Below are 24,895 nucleotides of genomic sequence, written 5' to 3'. Positions count from 1 at the left end.
GTATAGTTTCCAGTAAACTGGGGAAATTGAGCTCAGTTTCTTCATCTGTAAAATGGAAAGGGTCATGACAGCACCTTCTAGAAAGGGAAGTGTTGACAATGAAATGGGAACATATAGATTAAGTACTTAGTCCAGAGCTTGGTACAAGGGAACACTCAATAAATAACAATTATTATTATTATCTTCCATCCTCCCCAGCATGTGAACTTCATGAAGGCAAGACATGGTCTGGATTACCCATCACTGTATTCCCAGAACCTGGGACGTACCTAGTGACAAAAATAATAACAACAGCATCAACAGTAACAGTAACAACACACACAGCATTTACTCTGCCTGGCACTGTTCCGAGTACTCTCCACGAGGTCACCCGTTTAATCTTCTCAACAACCCCATGAGGTGGGTTCTCTCAGTCTCCTCATTTTACAGATGAAAGGAGACACACAGAGGTCAGGAAACGTGCCCAAGGTCTTATATGGCTGATAAACAGTGGAGCTAAGATTAGAATCCTAGGAATCTCGTGACAAAATTCCTGTTCTTCCATGCCATGCTAGACAGAAAGACACGCAGCAAATACTTGTGCAATGGATGGAACAGTGGATGGACAAGTGGATAAATGGATGGGAGCCCGAATGAATCCCCAAATCCTTTCCTGATGCCTTACGTGAACAAGGACCCAGTTATGATCTGTTGAGTTGGTACCAATTCATGTGTCGCTGTTTCATCGCTGAACAAGTCACTTCCCTTCTGTAAGCACTAATTAATCCCTAGTGGAGAGCAGTAGAGAGAGTTCTGTCTCTGAAAGAGGGTCTTCCTTAACCACTTTGGGGTCACTGACCCCTCTGGGGACTAACAGAAGAGCTGGGCTCTTTTCTCTCCTAGAAAAATAAACTGAAACACGAAGTTTTGAGAACTGTATGTATAGACCAAAGTGATGCACACAACTTCAGGGGGCTCAAGGACTCCCTAAAATGCAGACCTTAGGTTAAGAAACTTAGACATGCGTGAGTCTGCATCGGGCTCTTTTACTTAATGTCAGTGTGACACTAGCAAGGCATCTGCCATCTCTGGGACTCATTTTTATCACCTTTGAATCAGAGTTAGCAATACTTACCTCACTGGGCAGCTAAGGAATAAAATCGAGCATGTAAATCTCCTGATACCCATCACCAAGGGCGGCTCTTGTTACCAGGGTAACAACACCTGTGTCATGGCAGACCTCGTCTGTAATAACACACCTCCAGGTGTTTCCTTCAAGGGAAGCAATACTTGGGAGTTTCTACCAAGATGTAAACCTCATACAGATTCATTCCTTGGCTGGAATTTTACTCCCCAAACTGGAAATTTTTCTTTCCTCACTTCCAATCTCTTTCTAATGAATAACGTTAAGAAATATGCCTGGTTGGGCTTCCCTGGTGGTGCAGTGGTTAAGAATCCACCTGCCAATGCAGGGGACACGGGTTCGAGCCCTGGTCCAGGAAGATCCCACATGCCGCAGAGCAACTAAGCCCGTGCACCACAACTACTGAGCCTGCGCTCTAGAGCCCACGAGCCACAACTACTGAGCCCACATGCTGCAACTACTGAAGCCCGTGCGCCTAGAGCCCGTGCTCTGCTACAAGAGAAGCCACCGCAACAAGAAGCCCACGCACCGCAACGAAGAGTAGCCCCCGCTCGCCACAACCAGAGAAAGCCTGCACGCAGCAATAGAGACCCAATGCAGCCAAAATAAATAAATACATAAATTTATTAAAAAAAAAAAAAAAGAAAGAAAGAAATATGCCTGGTCTTCCCTGGTGGCGCAGTGGTTAAGAATCCGCCTGCAAATGCACAGGACACGGGTTCGAGCCCTAGTCCGGGAAAATCCCACATGCCGCAGAGCAACTCAGCCCGTGCGCCACAACTACTGAGCCTGCGCTCTAGAGCCCGCGAGCCACAACTACTGAAGCCCGCGTGCCTAGAGCCCGTGCTCCACACCAAGAGAAGCCACCGCAATGAGCAGCCCGCACACCGCAACGAAGAGTAGCCCCCGCTCGCCGCAACTAGAGAAAGCTCGTGTGCAGCAACGAAGACCCAACGCAGCCTAAAATAAATAAATTTATTAAAAAAAAAAAGAAAAGAAAAGAAATATGCCTGAGTTTGGCAAGTATGAAGAAAAATGAAACACTGGGACACTCCCACAACTGTCACCACTGTGATGGTTGATGGCATGTGGGCAGGACGCAGGACTAAGTAAGGGAAGAAAGAAGAGCCATGATTTATTAAGCACCTACTAAGTGACTTGACTCTAATCTCCTAGAGTCATTCCTCAAGGCGGCTGCTCTTGTTCTCATCTCTTAGAGGCAAAAACTGAAGCTCAGAGAAGTGACTTGCTCAAGGCCACGAAGCTGGGAAGGAGCAGAGTCTGGAATCAAAGCTGGGTCTGCTTCACCTTGCCGACCACACCTTGCCTCCAAGCTCTCTCGATTTCTACTACGCAACGCCACTCACTCAAGTTATCCAACATATACTCACTGAGCCTCTACCAAGTGCCAGGTGCTGGTCAACTGGTAGTTGTGGTCCTGCTCCGCACACATCCTTGGCCCCTCTCCATCCTCCCCTGCACAAGGGCAGGACCTGTAAGGGCAGGAGGCTGACACTGTGTGAAGAGCAGGTGCTCCTTGGATGTAAAGCTCCAAGTCAGTCATTCTCCCCACAGGAAGTCCTACGGCTTCACACTGGACTATAAACCAACAGGTGTGGGTTCCACCAAACCCCTCTACTCGCATCATTCTCCGAGTGATACCCCCAGGTAAGTCAAAAATCTCCCCAAATAACACGTATCTACACAAAGGTTGTACCCACCTAACAGCAAGCAAACTTATTTTTAACTAGACTCTTTCTGCGACACGTCTGGGACCCGTAGGACGCCCAAACATCGGTCTAAAAAAAAAGTGAAAAATGCAGTCATCACTCTTCCAGGTGTTCTAGCTACATGATGTCAACCATCCAGATGTTTGAAGACATTCAGATGAGCAAGTGTCCACATTTTTTCACTTTTCAACCGGGCGTTTTGAGGGCGTCTTAAAGACACTGTTTCTCTTGACTTATTTCTTTTTTTGTCCTGGCCACCTCCTCCCTTGATCCCTTCCCTCTATTCTGCCTTCCACCCACCCCCCAAGATCCGTAAATCTGAATGTTTCCATTGTTGCTGGACTCATAACCTTTGGGTTTTCCATTTAACCAGGGCGTTCCCCTCTTCAATAATAGAAAGTACAGCTGCAGGGTACCCTGGCAAGAGAAAAAAAAAGGCAAACTAACCATTCCCGAGTTTCTGATCCCCTTCCAGACTGGTTACAAGTAAAGAAGGAAGAATAATATGAAAAAGGCCAGAGCACATTTTGGAAAATCGTAAAATTACACATTCCAATCCTTAATACCCCAAAGATCTGATACAGAGTCCTAAGAAAAGCTCAGTGCTGGCTTATTGATGGAAACAGGACGTGAGCATTCTCCAGTGCCTCTTGGTTCTCATCTCACTGTAAAGAAATTCCAAAGCCAGGATCCAAATTTCACGTCGGTCGTGATAAATGCTTGGGATGTAATCTCTGTGTTTATTTTCGTGATGGTTTGGTTTCTATCTTTTTATTGGGAGCCTGATAACTGATCAACAGCAAAGACCTCTGTCCCAGACGAGTCCTGTTTCTCTCTTGCACGGCTGGGGAATGGGCTGTAGTCAAGGGTCAAGTCCTCAATCAGATGAATCCACGGCTTGGTTTCAGGAAGTTGCGTAAGGGTGGTCAATAATACTGATAGAATGTCCCAAGCCCAGAGGAGTCTCTTGGACAATAGTAAACCTCTTCGTGATTCTGACCACGGATCACCATGTAGCAGTGTGAAAAACCCTGGTGCCTTGCGTGTTTCTGGATGCTGTCGATTCTGGATAAGGTGACTTTAATGATGAATCCAGAACACAGATCTTAGGGCACAGTTATGTCTCTGACTCACTGGCTACGTGACCTTGGGCGAACCATTGGACCATTCCAGTCTCAGTTCTTGTTTGTACGTGGGGATAATACCTACATTTCATGTAGGAATTGAGATAATAACAGTGCAGTCTAGTTTCTATCTTCCTCGTACCTAAAGTAAGTATTCAAATCTTATCTGCCCAAGTAATGTGGGTCGACTCTGTTTTCCCCCTTGGAAGATTGGACAGACGGCTCTGTGAAGGTCATCCAATACTTGAAGGTGCTCGGGTGGATTCCAGAGCTAGAAAACTCACAGAGCTGCTTGCAAATCACTGATGCCATTGAGTAAATATTGTCACCATTCCCAAATGGGTCATTTCCCTTGCTGATGGAGTTCATTCAGATGAAAGACCGTGGTGGAGTCTTCGCAGACAGAGACCCTGGAAGTAGAGCAGTGAGCAGCCACTCCTCAGCTGAGTGACCTTCAGCAAGTCAGAAGCAGGACTCTAATTCAGGCCTTTGGACTCCTCAAACAGTGCTCCTTCGGCTAGATGGCCCCAACTTTTCAGCCTTCATGCAACCCACTGTGTTCAGAGAGTATGACAAGGTGGTAATCTTGACACTTATGGATGGATGGATGGATTTGTGTGTGTGTGTTTGTCCCCATGCTGTTAGCTCTTAACTTTAAAGTGCAAAGAACTAGGATGGTATTGTGGGCAGATCCTAGATTGGGAATCAAAAGACTCCAGTTCAGAGCTCAGCCGCTATCTGAAGCCATGAAATGTACTGACTTGCTTACTATCTGTCTCCCGCAGCGAGAATACAAGTTTCCTGGCATCAGGGACCTTTTCCATTGTGCTCTCCCCTTGTCTTCAGCACACAGCACAGTGCCCAGTACACAGTAAGTGTACCGTTAATATCTACTTGATGAACGCATCCCGGATCGGCCACTCACCAGCCACATAACCTTGGGAATCCAAGCTCTTAGTCCTCTATTTTCCCCCCTGCAAAATGGGGATGGGAGGGCATCTCCCATGGCTCAAAGACTGCAGTGAGGATCCAGTGAAGAAAAGGAGGTAGAATCGCTCTACAAACTACGGAGACCGAGAAGATGCAAAACCCTTTACTCTATCCAATTCCCTCTCCGTACCAGTGCAGAAAATGGCTTTGCTAAAATCTTTATTTGGGTTGCCTTTGGTTTCTAATTGTGGGGAGGGTAGTCAGGGTGGGAGGGGGAAAGAAAGACAGACAAGTGCTCTCCCAGACCCTGGGGTCCTGGATTTGATTGAGTGGCATTGATAAAAGACCTTCCCAGCTTTTTTGGCTCCAACCATCGAGAGAGATAGTTTGGAGACAGCTGGGTCCAAACACAAGGGGCCCTCTGGCCGGCCTGGCCCTTTGACATTTCATTGGGGCTGCCTCCTGGGCTGGTTGGAAAGGAGACAGACAATGAGGGGAAGTCAGATAGTGGGGCAGTCAGGGGCCGGGGTCGGGGGAAGCCACCCATGGAGTTATCACTTAACGGGAGTCCCAAACTGGAAGGAAACCTCGGCTGATTCCTTATCACTTTACAATGGAGGCCAATGATGAATCGCTTTCTGTCGTCTCCGAGGCAGGCAGGACAGACCGAGCTTGGCTGGAATGTTCTCTGTCTCTGGGAGCTCCCTTTTGGGGGGTGGAGGGAAGTGAGAAGGGCAGAGGTTTCTGCAGAGGTGAAAAGAGCCTGGCGCCCCGAGTGCACAGACCTCAGTATGTATGAATTTGGGGCGGAGCGGCTCACTAGCTGGGTGACTCTGGGCAAGTTTCTCAATCTCTCTGAGCCCCAGTGTACGCATCCGTGAACGAGGGGCAATTCTTCACCTTGTTATCTTCAACCAGTCACGAGGTCCTGACTCTCCCGACATCGCCAGCTCTTCTCCGCACACCCCGGCCTGAGCCACCGTCATCTCACACCTCAGAGCCTGCAACAGCCTCCGAACGGGGCCCTGGCATCAGTTCTATCACAGCAAAGTGACTGCCTCAAAGCACAACCTGAATCCTGCCACTCGGGGGTTCAGACGCCTCCAATGGCCGCCCATCGGTGTTAGGCTAAAATCCGAACCCCCCAAAATGGCTCACAAGGGCCGGCGTCGTGCTAGCCCCTGCCTTCCTTGGCAACCTCCCCTCCCGTCACTTTCCCCTGCTCTGTGCTCCAGCCACCCTGGCCTCCCGTCCACTGCCCCAGTGGAAGCGGGCTCCCCATCTTCCGAGGGGCTGCACGCGTGCTCTTCTCAACGCCTGGACACCCACTCGGCACCCCAATCTCCTATCCAACTCCCACTCTCCACAGACCTCAGCTGAAATTCTCCCCTGATGCCCTACCCTGGCCCAATCGATACCCCACTTGGCTTTTTGTTAACACTTTCCGTATCTCCGTTATAGCATTCGAGCATTCGATCGCCACTGTCATCAAACAAATCTATAATGAGTCATTGAATGTGTGAGCTGCCTGCAACCGTGTGAGTTTCCCAAGGGCAGGGCTAGCTCACGTTCAATAGAGGACTTACAGGTGCCAGGCGCTCTTTTAGGTGCTCTACCTGGATCATCTCATTTCATCTCCTAACGATCCTGCAGGGTAGGTGCTACTGTCATCCTCATTCTGCAGAAAAGGTAGTTGAGAAAGCTGAAGCAACTGACCCACGGTCACACTGCTGCAAAGTGTCAGCCTCTGGAACATACTGCAACGGACCAGCCGCTGACTCTAGCTTCCCCAGGGGCCGCCTCAAGTTGATCCCAAGTTCACTCGAGGATCCCGCACAACACCCCCACGCAAACCAAGTCCTCACATCACCCAAAGGGGGTCCATCAGGCTTGCGTTCAAAGCCTCCACGCTGCATCCTCCAGGAGTGCATTTACAAGGATGCTGCTGTAAATACTGAACTCAAAACAGCGCCCTGATTCTTTGTAACTTCCTTCTCTTCTGCTGGTCTGGCATTAATTTAATCGAAAGAACTCTTTAATTCAAACCTGGTGAGCTCTTAATCAGTGTGTTTGACCCAGCCTCAAGAGCAGATCTCTGGTGGACGATGAAATTTGGAGACCGTAGCCCATAAGCAAAGGTAATGGAGGCAGATAGGGCGGTGGTTCAGGGCCCAGGCAGAGTCTGCAGACCAGGCTTGGGTTCAAATGCTGCCTTCAAGAACCATTAGCTCACAATTTTCCCTCTGTGGGCCTCAGTTTCCCCGTTTGTGAAGTGGGTTAATAAGAGTACCTACTTAATAACTTTCTTGAAAAGGCTGTGGTCTGGAACCTAGGCAGGGCACCCTTAAATATAATATAAAACAGAATCTCTGTGCAGGGACCTGTGTTTCATGGGACATTCTTAACCCCTGCTTGTGCCTGAAGAGGCATGTTTGCAGGCATCTGGTCTCCAGCCCATCTGGCAGCGGTCGTGCTGGGAGTTGGGCCAGGGGGCCTGATGGGGTGATATTGTGCAGGACTTCCAGATCCAAGGAGCTTGGATGGGCTTCAGGTAAGTCTGGAAAGCTCAGTCTCACCCAAGTCAGCTCCCCAGCCCCAGGCTTGGAGCCGTGTTAGCTCTTCCCTCTTTCAAAACGTGATTTTGGTAAATGTCAAATCACCAAACCGTGATCCTTTCCTCATGTCACCCCTGTTCCAGAGAAAACTGCAAAAGCATCCTTTTCCATTGGTTCTGGTTAGTGAGTTGTTGGGTTTTGTTTGTTTGTTTGTTTTAAAGAAAACCCATGGGGGACTGCCCTGGCGGTCCGGTGGTTAAGACTCCGTGCTTCCACTGCAGGGGGTGCGGGTTCGATCCCTGGCTGGGGAAGTAAGGTCCCACATGCCATGAGCACAGCCCAAAAAAAAAGAGAAAAAAAAAAAGGGTCCAGGCACCAGGCACTGGGCTTTGACAGGCGTCGTGTTGGCTGCTAGGGCTGTGAGGCCCAACAGGGCCACTCTAAAGACGGAGCCGTGGGCCTGCTGGAGCGAAACAGGGCCGGTTTATTAAGTCAACCCTGTGCTGAACACAGGACAGGCATGATTTCATGTCATCTTCACACCAAGTCTATGAGACAGGTCCAATCACGGGCCCGAACCTATAGATGACTTTTAGTGATGTTTAGAGTAACTTTTAGTGATGTTTGCTAAGTAACTCGCACCTAATCATAAACATTTGAAAATGGCAAAGGTAGGATTCATCTTGCTTTTCTGACTCTGAAGACACAGGCGTAAGCAGGAGGCTACATGGCTCCGCCCCCTCATGTCTGTTATCCCAAACCTTCACCTAGATAAGCAGCCTTCTCTTCACTTCCTCCCAGGACTCACTTTCTGGAGGGATACCTGCCACTTATTCCTTCATAGCTGTCACCCAGCTTACCAAGTACCAACTGCTCTAGGGAACTTAGCATCACTTACAAAGGGAGAAAGTGACACACAGCAGGGCTAGGACGCCTGCCTGAGGTCACACAGGAAGCTGGTGGCAGAGTTGAGACTCAAATCTGTTTCTCTGGTCCCACTGCCCGCATCAACTCCTTCGATTCTGCCTCGAAAAACTGCCACCAGAAATTTCCTTCCTTAACCTCCACTCTGGACTCAGATAACTTAGGAAAAAAATCATCCATTTCTCATTTGGCAAAGGAAACGAGGTTGTGTCTCAGACCGCAGCCTAGTAGATTTAAAGAGGGGATGCACAGGAGAGAAAAATCTATTGTGATTTTGTTCTCTCCCTCCCCGCCTTTTTCGGTATTGATTTGATCTGGAAAGGAAAGAAGAGCTCAGAATCCACCTGGGAGAAACCCTGCACGTGAACTAAAGGGCACATCCAATTCCAAGGAGGTTCCCTGGAAGCACACTCCCTGACGACTAGTGGCAACATAAACTCAGCTTTATCCTTTTGGGGCAATACTTCCTCTTCAGCAGCTGAAAAGAATGAGGCCACTCTAAGTTCACAAAAAGGTATCTACGATGCAGTCTAAAGTTTAAAAGAATGCAAATTGCAAAATAGATGCGGTATGATATCAACTGTTAAAAGCAAAACTCTTTGTATTTGTGGGTGTGTGCAAGTGTAAATAAATAAATGGGTCTGAACATTTCAAATAAGTTTTCCCCAAGGAAGGGGGGGTACGCGTCAAAGGAATCTGTAGCTTTACTTGAATGGTTTGAATTTCTTACAATCTCTTTGTAGTTTTGCATTGCTTACATTTTAAAAATAAATACACGTAGTTATGTGTACTTATTTTTTCAAGGAAAAGAAGGAAGAAGTACAGACAGTGGCCAGGACGGCAGGGCTGTCACACTCACCTTTCCTCTTGGTGCAGTGGTAAATTTGGCCGTGCTCCTGGGGCAGCGGGTACGGGTTGGGTGGGGGTAGGAGGTCCTGGGAAGGGCCAGACACACCATTCTCACACTGGTACTGGGACCCCAAGTTGGATGAGGCGGAGAGAGCTCGAGGCTCACTGCTGAAAGGACTGTGGTTGGAGGCCACTTTCTGTCTCACTGTGCTCCTGGGAACCACGGGATATTCTTTACTGAAAGAGAGAAGATGCGAAGTAACACTGATCAGTGGCCTGACAGAGATCCTCCCAGTGGCTGAACCACAGGGTCAAAGACTCTACCAGAAAACTCACAGAATAAGAAACAAAGGGATCTTTGATGAATGAATAGATCCAGTTATACTCAAGTGCATCCAATGCATCCTATCCTATACATATATATTTAGTCACCACCTTTTCATGTCATACATTAGGCGAGTAGATTTATGAATAGCTCTATACATATGCAGAAAGGTAAATGAGCATCCCCAGTTGAGACCCCTCTCAACAATCAATAAACACACATGGCAGGTGAAATATTTCAACCTATTCTAGACGTCTTTGAATTCCCTAATTCAAAAGCTAAAGAGCTGAGAGCTCACTGAGACTTAACTTCTGGATCTCCATCTTTAAAATGGGGCTGTGGCCTTTGCCCAACATTAGTAAAGAATGGTAGCTGACCACCTGGGGTAGCCACTTAAGAACCTAGGTGACCCTAATTTGAATAGTTTGCTCCTCGTGCCTTAGACTTTCCTTTTGAGTTGCCGTACTTGTCGCCAACGACATAACACTTAACTTCTCCGCGCCTCGGTTTTCCCATCTGTAAAAAAGGGATAATGAAAAACCCCAGGTTCAAAGGGTTATTGAGAGAGGAAATTAGTTAATACACGTGAAAGGCTTAAAACAGTGTTTGGCACAACAGATGGTAGCCATCAGCAGGACTGTCACAGTTTTGGAGGCAGAGTAGAGGGAGAGAGAGAGGGGGAAGGAAAAGGAGAAGAAAAAGGAGGACAAAGGAGATAGAGAAAAGAGCATGGAGGCTAAGACCAGGCAGATCCAAATTCAGGTCCCACCTCCACCACTCACAGGCTTCCGGGCCACAACCTTTCTGAGCCTCAGTTTATGACGCCATAGGTACAGCCTCCTCCAAAGTGCTCAAAATCTGGTCCCTCACACTCATATGATCCGTCCTCCACATTCCCTTCCCTTCAGCTTTCAGACCATTTTTTCCCACATAAGAGTTTGAGAAATTCAACGGAAACCTCTCCTGGAAAGGAAGAAAGAGGTGCCGAGCATCACAAGAGTCCCAAAGGAAGCCAGGTGGCTGGGGGAGGGATCAGAGTGAGAGTTTGCAAAGGAGCTGAGAGGAGGGACAGCTCAGAGATAACAGGTAGAATTGAGAGAAACATCTGGGGTGTATAAGAAGAGAACGGCCCGACCCATAATATTCCCATATGCACAAAGGGGAGGGGGCTGCCAGCGTTTGGGATGCGGGAAGGAAATCTTGTTCAGGAGAGTAACTAGTACAGTGTGTAGGCTGATGGAAGGGTAATTTGCCCATCTTTTCTGGAAGGCAATATGATATCACCCCTTTTTTCTTTTTTTTTTTTTGGCCACGCCACACGGCTTGTGGGATCTTAGTTCCCCGACCAGGGATTGAACCTGGGACCACGGTGGTGAAATCCCCGAGTCCTAACCACTGGACCACCAGGGAATTCCCAAGAGCATCCATTTTTAAAAATATACAGGGACTTCCCTGGTGGTCCAGTGGTTAAAACTCCACGCTCCCAATGCAGGGGGCACGGGTTCCATCCCTGGTCAAGAAACTAAGATCCCGTTTGCCATAAGGCATGGCCAAAACAATAATAATAATAATAATAATAATATACAATAACATGGAACGAGCAATCCCATTACGAAGGATTTTCCCAAGAAGCCATCAGGTCAGTACCCAAAGACGTAAGTATGAGGATATTCTCTGCAGCACTGTCTGTAACAAGGGAAAAGATCAGAAATAACCTAAATGTCCTCATTAATGGTAGCGTCAGCTTTGATAGAGCTAAACGATGGAATATTATGCAGCCTTGGAAAGGATGAGAAGGCTGGATATGCACAAATTCAGAAATCTGTGTGAGCTGAATTAAGTTAAAGAAGGGGGAAACAACATGGTCTAGATTATGAAATGAATCCCAGACATTCCCTCCAGAAGTTGGGGTTACGGGAGACTTTTTATTTTTTTATTTATTTTATTTATTTTTTATTTTTTGCAGTACGCGGGCCTCTCACTGTTGTGGCCTCTCCCGCTGCGGAGCACAGGCTCTGGACGCGCAGGCTCAGTGGCCATGGCTCACGGTCCCAGCTGCTCCGCGGCATGTGGGATCTTCCCAGACCGGGGCACGAACCCGTGTCCCCTGCATCGGCAGGCAGGCTCTCAACCACTGCACCACCAGGGAAGCCCTGGGAGACTTTCTAGATCAACTTATTACTTTCTGTACGTCTGCACGGCTTGGCTCTTTTTACAGTGAGCACTTACGAAGTTTAGATGAATACTTCCATGTTGAAAACAATAATTACTATTACCAATTATTAACAGAATTAATATATAATTGGTAATTAATAATTACCAATTATTTTTTTTTGTTTTGTTTTGTTTTGTTTTTTTTTTTTTTTTTTTTTGCGTTACGCGGGCCTCTCACTGTTGTGGCCTCTCCCGTTGCGGAGCACAGGCTCCGGACGCGCAGGCTCAGCGGCCATGGCTCACAGGCCCAGCCGCTCCGCGGCATGTGGGATCTTCCCGCACCGGGGCACGAACCCGTGTCCCCTGCATTGGCAGGCGGACTCTCAACCACTGCGCCACCAGGGAAGCCCAATAATTACCAATTATTAACAGAATTATTAATATATTAATAATATAATACCAATTATTAACAGAATTAATATATTAATATACCAATTATTAACAGAATTAACAATAATTACTATTACCAATTATTAACAGAATTAATTAATTAATATAATAATTATTATTATAGTGTAGCAGGAGGACTAGTTTAGGAGGAATACACAAATAAAGGAAGCGCATACAGTCGTCCGGAGCGACGTGTGACCCTCCAGGCTCTCCATCCATCCTCCCCCCAGCCCCACCCACCGCACCACCGCGCCTGGCAAAACGCAATGGAAACAGAGCTGAAATTCCCAGGGGAGGACCTGCTTGGCTGGAAAGCAAAATGAAAATGAAGTTGAAGATACTCAAAGCTTCCCCTGCATTTCCCCCAAGACAGGTCCCTAGAAGTGAGAGGGACAGAACAGGATTTGAATCCGATCTCTGGTCATCTGCGGATCCAGCAAAGCTGCTAGCAATACCCCTCAGGAAATGTCCCTTCTTCACACAACCCACAGAAATGAGTTCTCCAATCCACTAAGTCTGTAGCACAGAGCTCAGCTAAAGGTCATAGAGTTGGCAGGTGACCTAGCTAAGCCTCAGTTTCCTCATCTGCAAAATGGGAGAAATACGGAGATACTTTGGAGAAACCACAGCAGTCAGCCCTGAGTCCTCCGGACACCTTCCCTTCCCTGATAACCCACTGGACTGTGGTTTTTACTTGAGTATCTAAGAATCAGGGTATAGTGGGAAGAATAAAGGTGTTCGATTCAGGAAAATATATGTTCTATACCAGACGTACCATCTAACAGCTATGTGATCTAGGACAAGACACAATCTCTCTGAGCGTCAGTTACCTCCCAAGATTGTTGAAATTACCTAACGATACACTCTAGAAAATGTCTGGCACATAGTAGAAACTATCGTGACTGCCGTTACAAAATGACTCATGCTTTCAGCCCATAAAATTTCTCGGGAGGGAGCAGTGCCATAAGCCTGTCTGTCTCCTTAACTTGGAGATCTTAACTTTGGGGAAAAACTTAGGGGTGTGAACTTAGATTTTCAAAATGATGTCTTTGTTTTCACTAATCTTGAATTGGAATTTAGTATTTCTTTCTGTTTGGGTGTCAGCAACAAGCCACAGTTCAGTTAGCAGCCCTAGCGACTGTCATCAACAGAAACAAAATAGCTTCACATCCCGTTGCAGCGGTATGTGTCTCCAGACACCATTTATGCTCATGATGACTACAAAAATACAGTCGTTTTTGACCTGCCACTAGATCCTGTTACTTAAGACGTTCATAAAGTGCGCATATTACTGTATCACCATTTAGGAAAGATTCTGACAACTATATTTTAATATAACTGGCTTCCTTGGCAATCAATGCATCTTATTTTACACATTTAATCAGATTATTCTAAGAAGTGATCCCTAAGCTTCACCAGACTGCCAGAGAGGCCCATGGCCTGAAACAGAGTAAGAACGCCTCTCTAGAAGAAATATGTATCAGGAAATCTCGAACTTAGCTGTGATTTTTGCCATGAACCAACTATACTTTAACTTATTCCATTTTTAAAATGAATTCTTTATCTAAATATGTTTTGCCTCACTCTGAGTAGTAATATACATGAAATTAGGGGGTTTTGGTACTAGTTACAGTTTCCCTAATGCAATTTAAAGTAAATACCTATTAAAATCAAAAGGTACACCTGGGGCTTCCCTGGTGGCGCAGTGGTTGAGAGTCCGCCTGCCGCTGCAGGGGACACAGGTTCGTGCCCTGGTCCGGGAAGATCCCACATGCCGCGGAGCGGCTAGGCCCGTGAGCCACGGCCGCTAAGCCTGCGCGTCCGGAGCCTGTGCTCCACAACGGGAGAGGCCACAACAGTGAGAGGCCGCGTACCGCAAAAAAAAAAAAAGGTACACCTGAAATCATCTTACGTACGAAGAGCACTACACCTAGCACATTTTGAAGACTGCTGCATCCGCCCACTTTGTCCTCTCCATGACCCTATGAAGTGGGTACTGCTTTAGTCCCCATTTTACAGATTAGAAAACTGAGGCCCAGGCAGATTAAATAACTTGCCCAGGATCACAGAGCTACAAAGAGACACCACCAGATTTCTAACCCAGCTGTCCCCGAATTACTTCTAGCCAATCTCCTACTGACTTCTTTCAATTTTAAAACATAATATGCTTTTGGGGGTGTGGGTGTTTGGGGCCCAAGACTCCTCTCTCACTTCTCCCATCCCTCAGGGGGATGACCATCTCCATCCTGGGCCCCTGCCTTTGTCATCTGAAAGTACGTCAGAGTAACCAGGCAGGGGACAATGGAGCACCTGCCAAGTTTCCATGAGGCTACAGACACCCTCACGACACCCAGGGGTCTCCTAGCCCAGCTTTCCCGTGGCCTGTGTCATCTCAGAACTAAAGATGGAGCCATCCTGAGCAGCGTCACTGCTCAGACTCTCCTCCTGGGGCCAGGAGGCTGAAAGGAATGAAATTAGCTTTACAGTTCTCCCTTGGCTGCTGAAGCTACATAATGGAAAGAAAAAAAAAAAGAAGAAGAAGAAGAAGAGAAAGAAAAATTATAATAATAATAAAACATAAAAGTTGTCAAATCTCACTGGCAATTCTATTTAGGTCTTGCTTAGTTCAAGTACTGGACTGTCAGAGATCCAACAGGAAGGGGGGAATCTCTTTTCGTTTGATATTCTTAATGGAGACCGTTATTTTTTTAATTAAAGAAAATAACTCTTAAAAAATGTTGGCTGAGGGAATTTACAAGAGAATGTATCAATGGACTCCGTGGAATTCTCCCTTCCAGCACTGCCAAATTGCAAAATTACTCCCTGGAAAGGCCAAATTCTGCTTTTGATTACTAACACTCACAGAAGTGGGAAAGGCATATTATCCCAATAACCACTTGTCCCTCTCAGTTTGTTCCTCTCTGAAGACTTGAAACATCATTCCCTCTCAGTTTGTTCCTCTCTGAAGAACTTGAAACATCATTCCCACCATCAATCACGCACATCTTTCTTGATGCCTGAAATGCAACATCCCCAAATCCATCTGACAGGTGTCAAGATTGAGGCATGGAAGAGTACAATGACTTCTCAATCAGGATGGGGCTACAGAGGCAAAGAGGAGAAAATGGTACCAACAAACAACATTGGCATCTTTTTTTTTTTTTTTTTTTTGGCCACAATGCTTTCGGGATCTCAGTTCCCTGACCAGGAATCGAACCCATGCCCTTGGCATTGAAAGCGCCGACTGCTAACCACTGGACCGCCAGGGAATTCCCGGGATTGTTTTTCCTGGGCTCATCAATGGACCAATCAAAGGAACTCAGTGAGTAGCAACACAGCAAAAGCCTCTAAAGTCCCTATAATGAGAAGATAAACTATTTTCCTCCACAGTTTGAGAGCATCATTGAAGAATCCAGGACACCAGAGAATTAAAGTGAAAGTTGAAAAGCCCTCGTGCGTCTGGGAAGAGGGCAGCAACTGGGGACTGTTTTTCCACCACCCTCATCCTCGTCTTCCTCTTTATCGTCCACGTTGTTCTCTCTGTGCGTCCTAACGTCCCAGCTACTGTACTGGTTGACTTACATGCTTTCCCTCATTTGATCCTGGCAAGAATCCCATTTCATCACTATGATTAGCTTTACTTTAGAGATAGAGAAAATGAGGCTCAGAAAGGCTAAGCAACTTGCTCCGGATCACCCAGCTAAGAAGAGGTAAAGCCGAGCTGCACTCCAGGTCAGGGCTGTTCCAAAGCGCTTGCCAAGGGAATTGCTGCCTTCCCATCACTGCTGGGATGACACAACCATTCTGTTACATAGCGCATCCTCCTCTGTGACGCCAGAGTTAGATATTGGCTACACCAGGCAACAGCAACCTTTACCGGTCAAACTGTCAATCAATCCTGCTTTACCAAGTGTCAAATCCCGCTGCTCTCCCGCTGTCTCCTGCAGACACAGACGCGCTCTGCCCAGCCGGGACACCAACCAGGGTCCTGAGTCCCTCAGCTCACTCTGGGTGTCAGGGCTGCAGACCAGCTTCTCCCCAGCTCCGCCTCCCTCCCACATTCTGTTCCACGTGAGCGGATGCAATGAATGATACCACTGTCGCCGGGTCTGGGCTGTAAAATGTTACAAGGGAATATTGAAATCCAAGGCCAAACGGCGTCGCAGCCTGCTAACGAACGGCCCGAGAATGTTTTCCACTGCAGCCGACTGAATTGGCCTTTTCACGGGAGCAGGTGGCAGAGGTTCTGGGGTGCTGGGAGGTTTCTGTTGTTTTCCCCTGGCGATGCTTACTCAGTTTCTGGCAGCCTTTCTCAAACGACTAAAGCAGCGCACTGGGGCGAGGCTGGGGACTGTAAAATCTCTGTTCTCGAAGAGCAAATTCCTCCTCTCACTAGCACTTCAATCTGCTATTAAAATGAAAAGTGGGGCCCCAAAGTCCCATGAGAGCCTTCCCGGTTTACTAACTTTCTGATACGCTTGGGGAAGCGATTCTGATCTAACGTGTGTGGACACTCAAGGGACAGGAGGCAGCTCACCCCAAGTGGGTTTTTGCTCTGCAAATAACGAATCGCTCCCTCCTCGTCTACAAAGTGCTTCACGACCGCTTTATGACTCGGATCTCACCACACCACTGAGCTGGAGAAAAGCACGGTGGACGCTGCTCCAACTTGCGGGCGAGGCCACGGGGACACAAAGAAGTAAAGGGAATTTCCCACCATTGATTCAACCAGGGCTGTCTGATGTAAGCGACAGCAAGAGACTCAAAGACTGGGACTTCCCTGGCAGTCCAGTGGTTAAGACTCCGAGCTTCCACTGCAGGGGGCACTAAGATCCTGCATGCCACATGCCGCGCCAAAAAAAAAAAAGAGAGAGAGACTCAAAGACACTGCCCTCTCTAGCCATGAGCACCCACCATTTATGACAACTTTGGTTGGCAACCTCTTAAATCTCATATATATAAGTTCATACCAGGGTGGTCATTTCAAGTTGCAGCTCTGAAGTCAGGCTGTGTGGATGTACCTTCCTTTGGTACCCAGCCACCAACTTGGCCACTGTGGGGCTGGCTAAATTCTTCCTTTCTCTGAGCCTCAGTCTCTTGTCTGTAAAATGGGAATATCAGATTCACCGCCTCTGAGGATGGTTAAATGATACAATGTTTGGAAAGGCTTAGCATATATTTGGGACACACTGCTCAATAAACACGAGCTTATAAACCGCACAATTATGTTTTGAAGCAGAAGTTCTTACCTTGCAAGGGCTTCAACTGATCTATGAATCGCCCCCCCCAACCCCTAATATCAGATGAGTAGAGCTTGTCAGTTTTTCTAGGGAGAGGTCCATACTTGCATCGGTTACTCTGAAGGGGTCTGAGATTCACAAAAAGGTTTTGAGTAACACTACAGAAGCAGCTCCAGAATCAAGAGAAAAGTCCTGGACCAGTTATGTGGATGATTCAGGATATCTCCCTCTGCCTCAGTTTCTCCCTTTGCAGATGGGGATAACAAGGCCCCCGTCACAGATGAGTTGTGAGTCCCAAGGTAAAAGCTGGATGTGAAGCTACAGTCATGAAAGATCAAAGCAAACTAAACCTGGGGCGGGCTCTTAGTAATAGCACATCAGATAGTATTCCCAGGTATCTAGTACTAAATTGAAGAGCTTAATACTTTACCGATTTTAGTTTTAGTTTTGTTTTGTTTTGTTTTTAATGATTTTGGAGGGAGGATGAGAAGGTAGAGGGATGCCTTCTGAGGCTGGGCCTCAGTGCTTCTGGAAGCCAGAGTGCAGAGGGACCGGGACTAACCTGACACAGGGACCTTTCTGAAACTGCTTCCTGTACTCAAGGGGTTGTGTTAAGGCCTCCTGTGTTCCGAAAGGAAGCACGGGGGCCCCTTGGTCATATGCAGAATGACCGTCAGTGAAATGATGACCTTAAAGTCACCCCAAAGCAGCCACTTCTGCAAGAATACTAAATGTTCTGTGGACTAATATAAAAGTCTGCCTCTTGCTAACACATATATATGGAATCCAAGAAAAAAAAAAAAGGTCATGAAGAACCTAGGGGTAAGATGGGAATAAAGACACAGACCTACTAGAGCATGGACTTGAGGATATGGGGAAGGGGAAGGGGAAGCTGTGACAAAGTGAGAGAGTGGCATGGACATATATACACTACCAAACATAAAATAGATAGCTAGTGGGAAGCAGCCGCATAGCACAGGGAGATCAGCTCGCTCGGTGCTTTGTGACCACCTAGAGGGGTGGGATAGGGAGGGTGGGAGGGAGGGAGATGCAAGAGGGAAGAGATATGGGAACATATGTATATGTATAACGGATTCACTTTGTTATAAAGTAGAAACTAACACACCATTGTAAAACAATTATACTCCAATAAAGATGTTAAAAAAAAAAAAAAGTCTGCCTCTCCCCCTTAAAAAAAGACCAACCAACCAAAAAACACCTATGGGGGAATGGGTCTCTAGGAAAACAAATTCCTAATGTGAGAACGTTAACCACTATGATGGGACAGGTGAGAGACAGGGCTTAAGGTGGGGATGGGTAGAGATAGGGAAATCTCTCCAGAGAAGCGAGTTTCAAACTTGGCTGCACCCTGCAGTTACCTGGGGAATGTTGTTTTAAATACTGATGTCATTGCTCTGCGGTGCAGCCTGGACATTGGGAGTTTTAAAAAGCTACCCAGGAGGAAAAAGCCTTAAGCAAAAGGGTAAACACTGTATGATTCCTTTTATATAAAATTCTATCACAGGCAAACCTAACCTACAGTTTAAAAAAATCAGAGTATTGACTGTTTCTGGTGGGAAAATGGAGGAGGAGTTAACAGGGGAGGGGCCTGAGGGAACTTTCTGGGGTGAAGGAAGGTTCTATATCATGATACGGGCTTGGGTTTCACGGGTATGGGTATTTGTCAGGATGTGAATGGCGCACTTAGCTGTGCATTTCACAGTATGTAAATTTTACCTGAAATAGACAATCACGAACAAAAACTGAATCCTAGTTAATGGTATGCACGCTGAAGCACACAAGGATGGAAGGTACTCATGTCTGCAACTGAGTCTGAAATGCATCCAAAAAACAAATAATATGGATGGATGGATGGATGGATTGGTGAATGGATAGATTGGCGGAAGAATAAATGTATGTATGAATTGATAGATGGATAGATAAATGGAAAGATCGGTAGGTGTATGGATGGATGGACAGATGGACAGATTGGTGGATGGATGTGTGATAGAGCAAACATATAGCAAAATGTTAACTGCAGACCCTAATCAGTGGGCATATGGGTGGTCACCATATAGTTCTTCCATGTTTTCTATATGTCTTACATGTTTCATAATGAAACACTGGGACACCCTCCAGGAACTCCTAATAGTCAGCCAAAGTTGACCACCAAGTAGAGAAAAGGATTCTTTTTTATAAAACAGCCCAGCACAAGAGCTCTATTTCCAGAAAGTAAGATCACACATTACCTGCATGTCTTTGCTCATCCTGTAGGGCCAAAACAAATTATCCAGGTGTGACCTGGGGCCCCTTCCATCAGATAACTTGTTAAAGGGCAGTTTCGGACCCCTTCCCTAGAGCCACTGATTCGGAACCTCTGAGGTGAGACCCAGAAATCTGCTTTTTTCACGAGCCTCCCCACCCCCAGCTAATGCGATGTCTGCCAAAAGTTTGAGAAACACTGCTTCAATGTGGTTTGCCCTTAGACACTATCCCTGAAGAGCAGGTTCGCTGGGGCAGGGGCTGGGGAGGACAGAGGTGGGTACAATGTTGCAGGCGAATGGGAAACCTTAAACGATGGTGGACATGATGGACAACCAGGACTCAGGATGGGACCCCTTGGGACAAACCTCCATTCACAAGTTAGGCTGGCTTGGCCTCCCAAACATAACCCCCCTCTTGTTTTACATAACTTCACAATTTCCTGAGAGAAGCCACGTGCCTAGCCAAAAGTACAGCAAGAAGTGGGGATTTAACGCCATCTCCAGGACGCTGTCTTGGAAATCACGCCTCATTAATTGGACTTCCCCATCACCTTTAACCACAAGCATGAGAATACAAGAGTGCTGAGCCTTTCATTTGAAAAAGGCCATCTGAGGTTAGGGAGCTGAACATTCATTTGAAATCAGGAAGGAAGGGCTGGAAAAGGAGGGATGGCTCCAGTAGAAGGATTTTAACCTTTGAAGGGTCCCGGACCCCATGAATCCCTTGAAATTCTTTGACATTTTTTTCTATTTATATATTTTGAGTTTTCCAGCGTTCCTTGCTAATTGGATTTTCCAATGGGATCTTAGATTCTGATTAAGAAGCCCCGCCCTAAAGGTAGAAGAGGAGGAGGTGACATGCAGTGCAGAGGTGGGGGACAGTGGTGGATTTCTCACAACGGTGGAGAGACGTCGACGGCCTGCGGCTGACAAAACCAACCTATTGGCTCTACCCGGGACATCCTGGGCTCTAAGCTTTTCTATCTGCTCTCTGGTTGAGGGGCTCAAAATCCAGGCCAGCCAAACAGAGACTCCAAGTACCCCAGCTCTGGAGATGACTTCCTGCCAAGGTATCGGCAGTCCAGTGAAAACCTGAGGAAGTAGAGGCAACCGCAATTCTCCCACGAAGAGCTCTGAAGCCGCCAGCGCTGCACTCTGCTAGCCTCCCAATAATACCCAGTAAATGCTGTGCGTGCCGCAGAGGCCAGGCGCCGCTCACGGCCACTCTGTGTGCATTAGAGCAAGAAGTGTCCAAGGAAGCGCTTTGCTGCTGCTCGTTCAGATTCTGGGCTTTGTCATTCCAAAAAGACCAGTGGCGGCCTGGCAGGGCGGAGGGGGGATTCTCTCCATCCGAAAGAAACAAAGCTCACGGCCAGGCCTCTGTACCTTAACCGGCAGTCAACCTGGCCTCTGGCTTTACGAGGGGAAGGACCCCATCTCAGTACCTAACATGATCCAGGGTCACTCCAGGCCAGGGACCGTGACAGGCACTCCTGGGCACACTGGGGCAGTGTTAAAACATGTGCGCACACTCGTTGACCCTCCTTCTATCGAGAGGAAGGATCCCTGCCCTTCCTCCTGGAATCTGGGCCCATCTCAGTGAGTCCCGTTCAACCAACAGAACGCAGCAGAAAAGACACTACAGCTTCCCAAGGTCTAGTGAGCAAAGACCCTGTGGTTCTCCAGGGGCAGCCTGACACCACGGAGGGAGTCTAACTCCCCTGAGTGCACCATGCCGGACAGGTCACATGCACACACTCCAGTGGACAACCCAGGTGGGCTCCCAGCCGAAAGCCAGAGTCAATTGCTGGTCGTGGGGTGTGTCATCTGGGACGTCCAGCCTTGTCTGGCCTTCAGATACCTGCCGTCCCCACCAACACCGGACAGCAAGCAACAACTGCCCAGAGGCATCCTTCCCAAATTCCCGACCCACAAATCCTGAACTAAACCCAAGTGTTTCCCTGGGACTTCCTGCTTCACCTCATGCACAGTGACAGCGAGCGGTGCCTGGTCTTTCCACCATAAGTAGCACTGAGGGAGCATTCCTGAGGGCTAGCAGGTTGCAAGCGGATGAAATCTGGAGCACTGTGATGGCCTCTGAGCTCCCCACGGAAGGACCGAGGCTGCCTGTACCTCCTCCCCCTTGAGTGGGCTGCGGAGGCGTCGGAAGCTAAGTGCTACAGCTCTGGCTGTCCTGGATTTAGTCTCACACACACACAGCTGATGGCACAGCTCAGAGCGCAGGGCTTCGCAGCCGGTCCATGTGAAATTTAGCAGTAATTCGTTTCGTAGCAATAGTAATTAGGACACCCGCATTACCTCACCTCATCCTTGCAACAGCAGTGGAGGTAGGTTCTATAATTATCTCCCATTTTACAGATGAGGAGATAGAAGCCCCATGGAGCAGGGGAGCCCCGGGGCTAATCAGCGTGATAGCCTGGACCCCAGCTCCAGAGCCTGCTTTTCCATCAGTGGACCCTGCCCCTCGATGCAAGGATTCACCTTTGCATCCCCGGGACCTGGCATAGATAAGCCCTGAACAAATGTGTGTTAGCTGAAGAAGCAAGCAACAGATCAAAAACTGAATAAAAGAGTGTCTGGGCCACAGTTTCCCCTTCCGCAAAAGGAAGAAGGTTGGACCAGATGCCACCTCCCGGGATCCCTTCTACCTCTAGAACCCCACGCTTCTAAAGAACAGTGTTCCCTGTCATAGTGCCACGCCAGCCGGCTTCCAGAGATCTTTAGAGTCTGACGCCTCCTCCAGAGCCCAAGACAGGTAGATCCCTGTGCATTCCTTCCCTGATCCAACGCAGAAAACCCTTCCTCCCAACAGTTTCAAATCCCATTGCTGGGGCAATGCCTGGATCCCATTCTCTCCATAAAGGTGCCCTCCCCAACCCCAGGGCCCTGGCCTCGGCCCCATAGGCCAAGGAAGTTCCTGTTCACCTTTGACAGTGAAGCTCCCACACTTTCTCATTAAGGCGAGCATTTATTTAGGTGCAACTCCCAGATGTCTGCGATGTGCATATCACCTTGACAATGTCCACCAGCTGTCCTGCCATTTAGTTAATATTTTCCTTAAATAATCAGCCTTAACTCTCCTTCCTTCCTCCCTCCCTCCCTCCCTTCCTCTTTCCTTTCCTTCTTCCCTTCCTTCCTTAGAACTTAGTCTCGGGGACTTCCCTGGCGATCCAGTGGTTAAGACTCTGCGCTTAGTGGGCGCAGGTTCAATCCCTGATCGGGGAACTAAGGTCCTACATGCCTCACAGTGTAGCCAAAAAAAACCAAACTTAGTCGCATTCTAAACAATACTGTCTATGAAATCAGCCTGATGCAACTGTGTGTCTGTGGGCGCCCTCTAAAATCATCTCATCTCTCACCAGGGGAGGGGGCACTGCAATTTGGGAAATACTGGTTTTTAGGGATAAGAAGTTTTTAAGCCGCAGACTAACCTTTCAAAAGAACCTTGGCATGTATTTTAATCAGCCGGCTAGAGGCAGGATTTGTGGAATGATTTTATTCCCTTCTTTGTGCTTTCCCTTCGCGCCCCCATTTTCAGAATAAGCAGTTACTACTTCTGTAACTAGAAACCGCACCTCAGTGTTGGAAAACTAAGACACCCTCTGCATGTTCCAAACGCAGACTGCTGCGTGAAGAGAGAGGAGAGGGCGGTGAGTGCCCAGACATTGGCCAAGCTGATCCAAACGTTATTTATGTGGGATCACTGCGAGTGAAGGATCAACCCTCCTTAACCCCACCCTTCTCCCTTCGTCCGACTGTTGGAATTAGAGGAAATTTCATTCCTCCCGCTTTGCTCCCTGAGCCAGCTGTCACCGGGTGTGTGGGGGACAGGAAACAGGATTACAAGATCAACAGTGAGCCTGCCGTTCCAGCCAGGCTGTTATCACAGCCGTCTCCGGAGAGCCATCTTCCCCACTTGTCACTACCTACTGCGAGCTGGGAGTTGGGACCACAGCCCAGAATAAATTCTGAACAAGGGTAAAACTGAGAGTCATGAGGAGTTTTCCCCAGCTTGGATCATTTTTTGGAGCGTGGTCTAGGAACCAAGCACTCTTCAGGCATTTTCTCACATAATTCTTGCAAGAACCCCAGAAAGGGGAAGCTATATTTATTTATGCCCATTTTACAGATGAGGATACTGAGGCTCCGTGGGGTGAAACTGCTTGCCTGAGGTCACATGCCGATAAACGCAGAGCAAGGATTGAACCCAGGTTTGTCTGACTCCAAAGCCTATTGGAGCCTCTCTGCTCCCTCTCCTCCCCAGGGGCCATCTCTAGAGAACTGGGCGCATGACCCTGTCCACTCCCTGTTCCCCAGCACAACTCCTAATGCGGCCACAAAGACACACGTGGCTCGGAGGCTGAGAGTTTCGATCCAACACGTCAATCACTGACTTCTGAGGACCAACCGTCTTGCCTTCCTTCCACCTCCAAGGGCCTACCCGGAAAGGACGCCTCAGCCAATCTGCAGTAACTAGGGGACGGTTAGGGCAGCCCGTTCAGACCAAAGTACAGTCATTTGCCTAAATATCTAACCAGCCGTGTTGTTCAGAGCTGTAACAGAGAGTCCCCAGGATCGCTGACATGTGAGCTCTCAAACACCTGTCCCTCCCACCTGCCTTTCCTCTGACGTCCATCGTCTGCCCAACCAGCTTCCAGAGCACAGGGGCCCCGGCCTGACAAAGGAAAGCAGTGAGGGCTCTTGGGAATAGACACACCCTGACTACACAGTCTGTGGCCAGGGGAAGCTTCTTGGAGGAAGAAATAGCTACAGGGAGGCTTTAGTGATGGGCAGGAGATGGAAAAGGAGGAGAGAAAGACAGAGCCAGACCAACTGTGGTGTTCAAAGGGCCAAAAATAATGGAAAGAAGACACACTTGGAGCAGCTCCTTCAGCACGATTGAAAGGGAGAGGGGACGCTGGTGAGGAACAAAGCTAGGGGGCGTGGCAAGGCTGGATGGGAAGGGCGTGGTCAACCACACCAAGGAGTCTGGACCTGACGCTGAGAGCAATAGGAGGCCTGGGAGTGTTCTAGGCTGTGCAGTAAGCGTGTCTGATTTGCGTGGTACAAAGATGTCTTTGGCAGCTGCCTGGAGCACGTCCCCCGGGAGGGGAACAGAGCTGACGTCAGGTCTAAAGAGGTTAGGAGGCTGCAGCAGGCGAGGTCGGTGGTGGCTGGAATAGGCAGCCTGGATGGAGAAAGGAGG

General features: G+C 48.1%; 1 protein-coding gene across 1 annotated transcript in view; it reads right to left on the bottom strand.

Annotated features, from left to right (window-relative positions):
- The window catches only part of TBX5 (T-box transcription factor 5), a 46,467-nt gene that overhangs the window by 3,302 nt on the left and 18,270 nt on the right, over window positions 1-24,895 (bottom strand). The window contains exon 7 of the mRNA XM_089894516.1: window positions 9,246-9,472. Within this exon, the coding sequence (XP_089750642.1) occupies window positions 9,246-9,472 (227 nt within the window). The remainder of the gene's footprint in view (window positions 1-9,245; window positions 9,473-24,895) is intronic.

Source organism: Delphinapterus leucas, chromosome 14 (genome assembly GCF_059928025.1).
Source record: "Delphinapterus leucas isolate spDelLeu-1000000601 "Yukka" chromosome 14, BTC_Dleu_Yukka2, whole genome shotgun sequence".
Classification (NCBI taxonomy): domain Eukaryota; kingdom Metazoa; phylum Chordata; class Mammalia; order Artiodactyla; family Monodontidae; genus Delphinapterus; species Delphinapterus leucas.
This window is presented reverse-complemented; position numbering and strand designations above follow the sequence as displayed.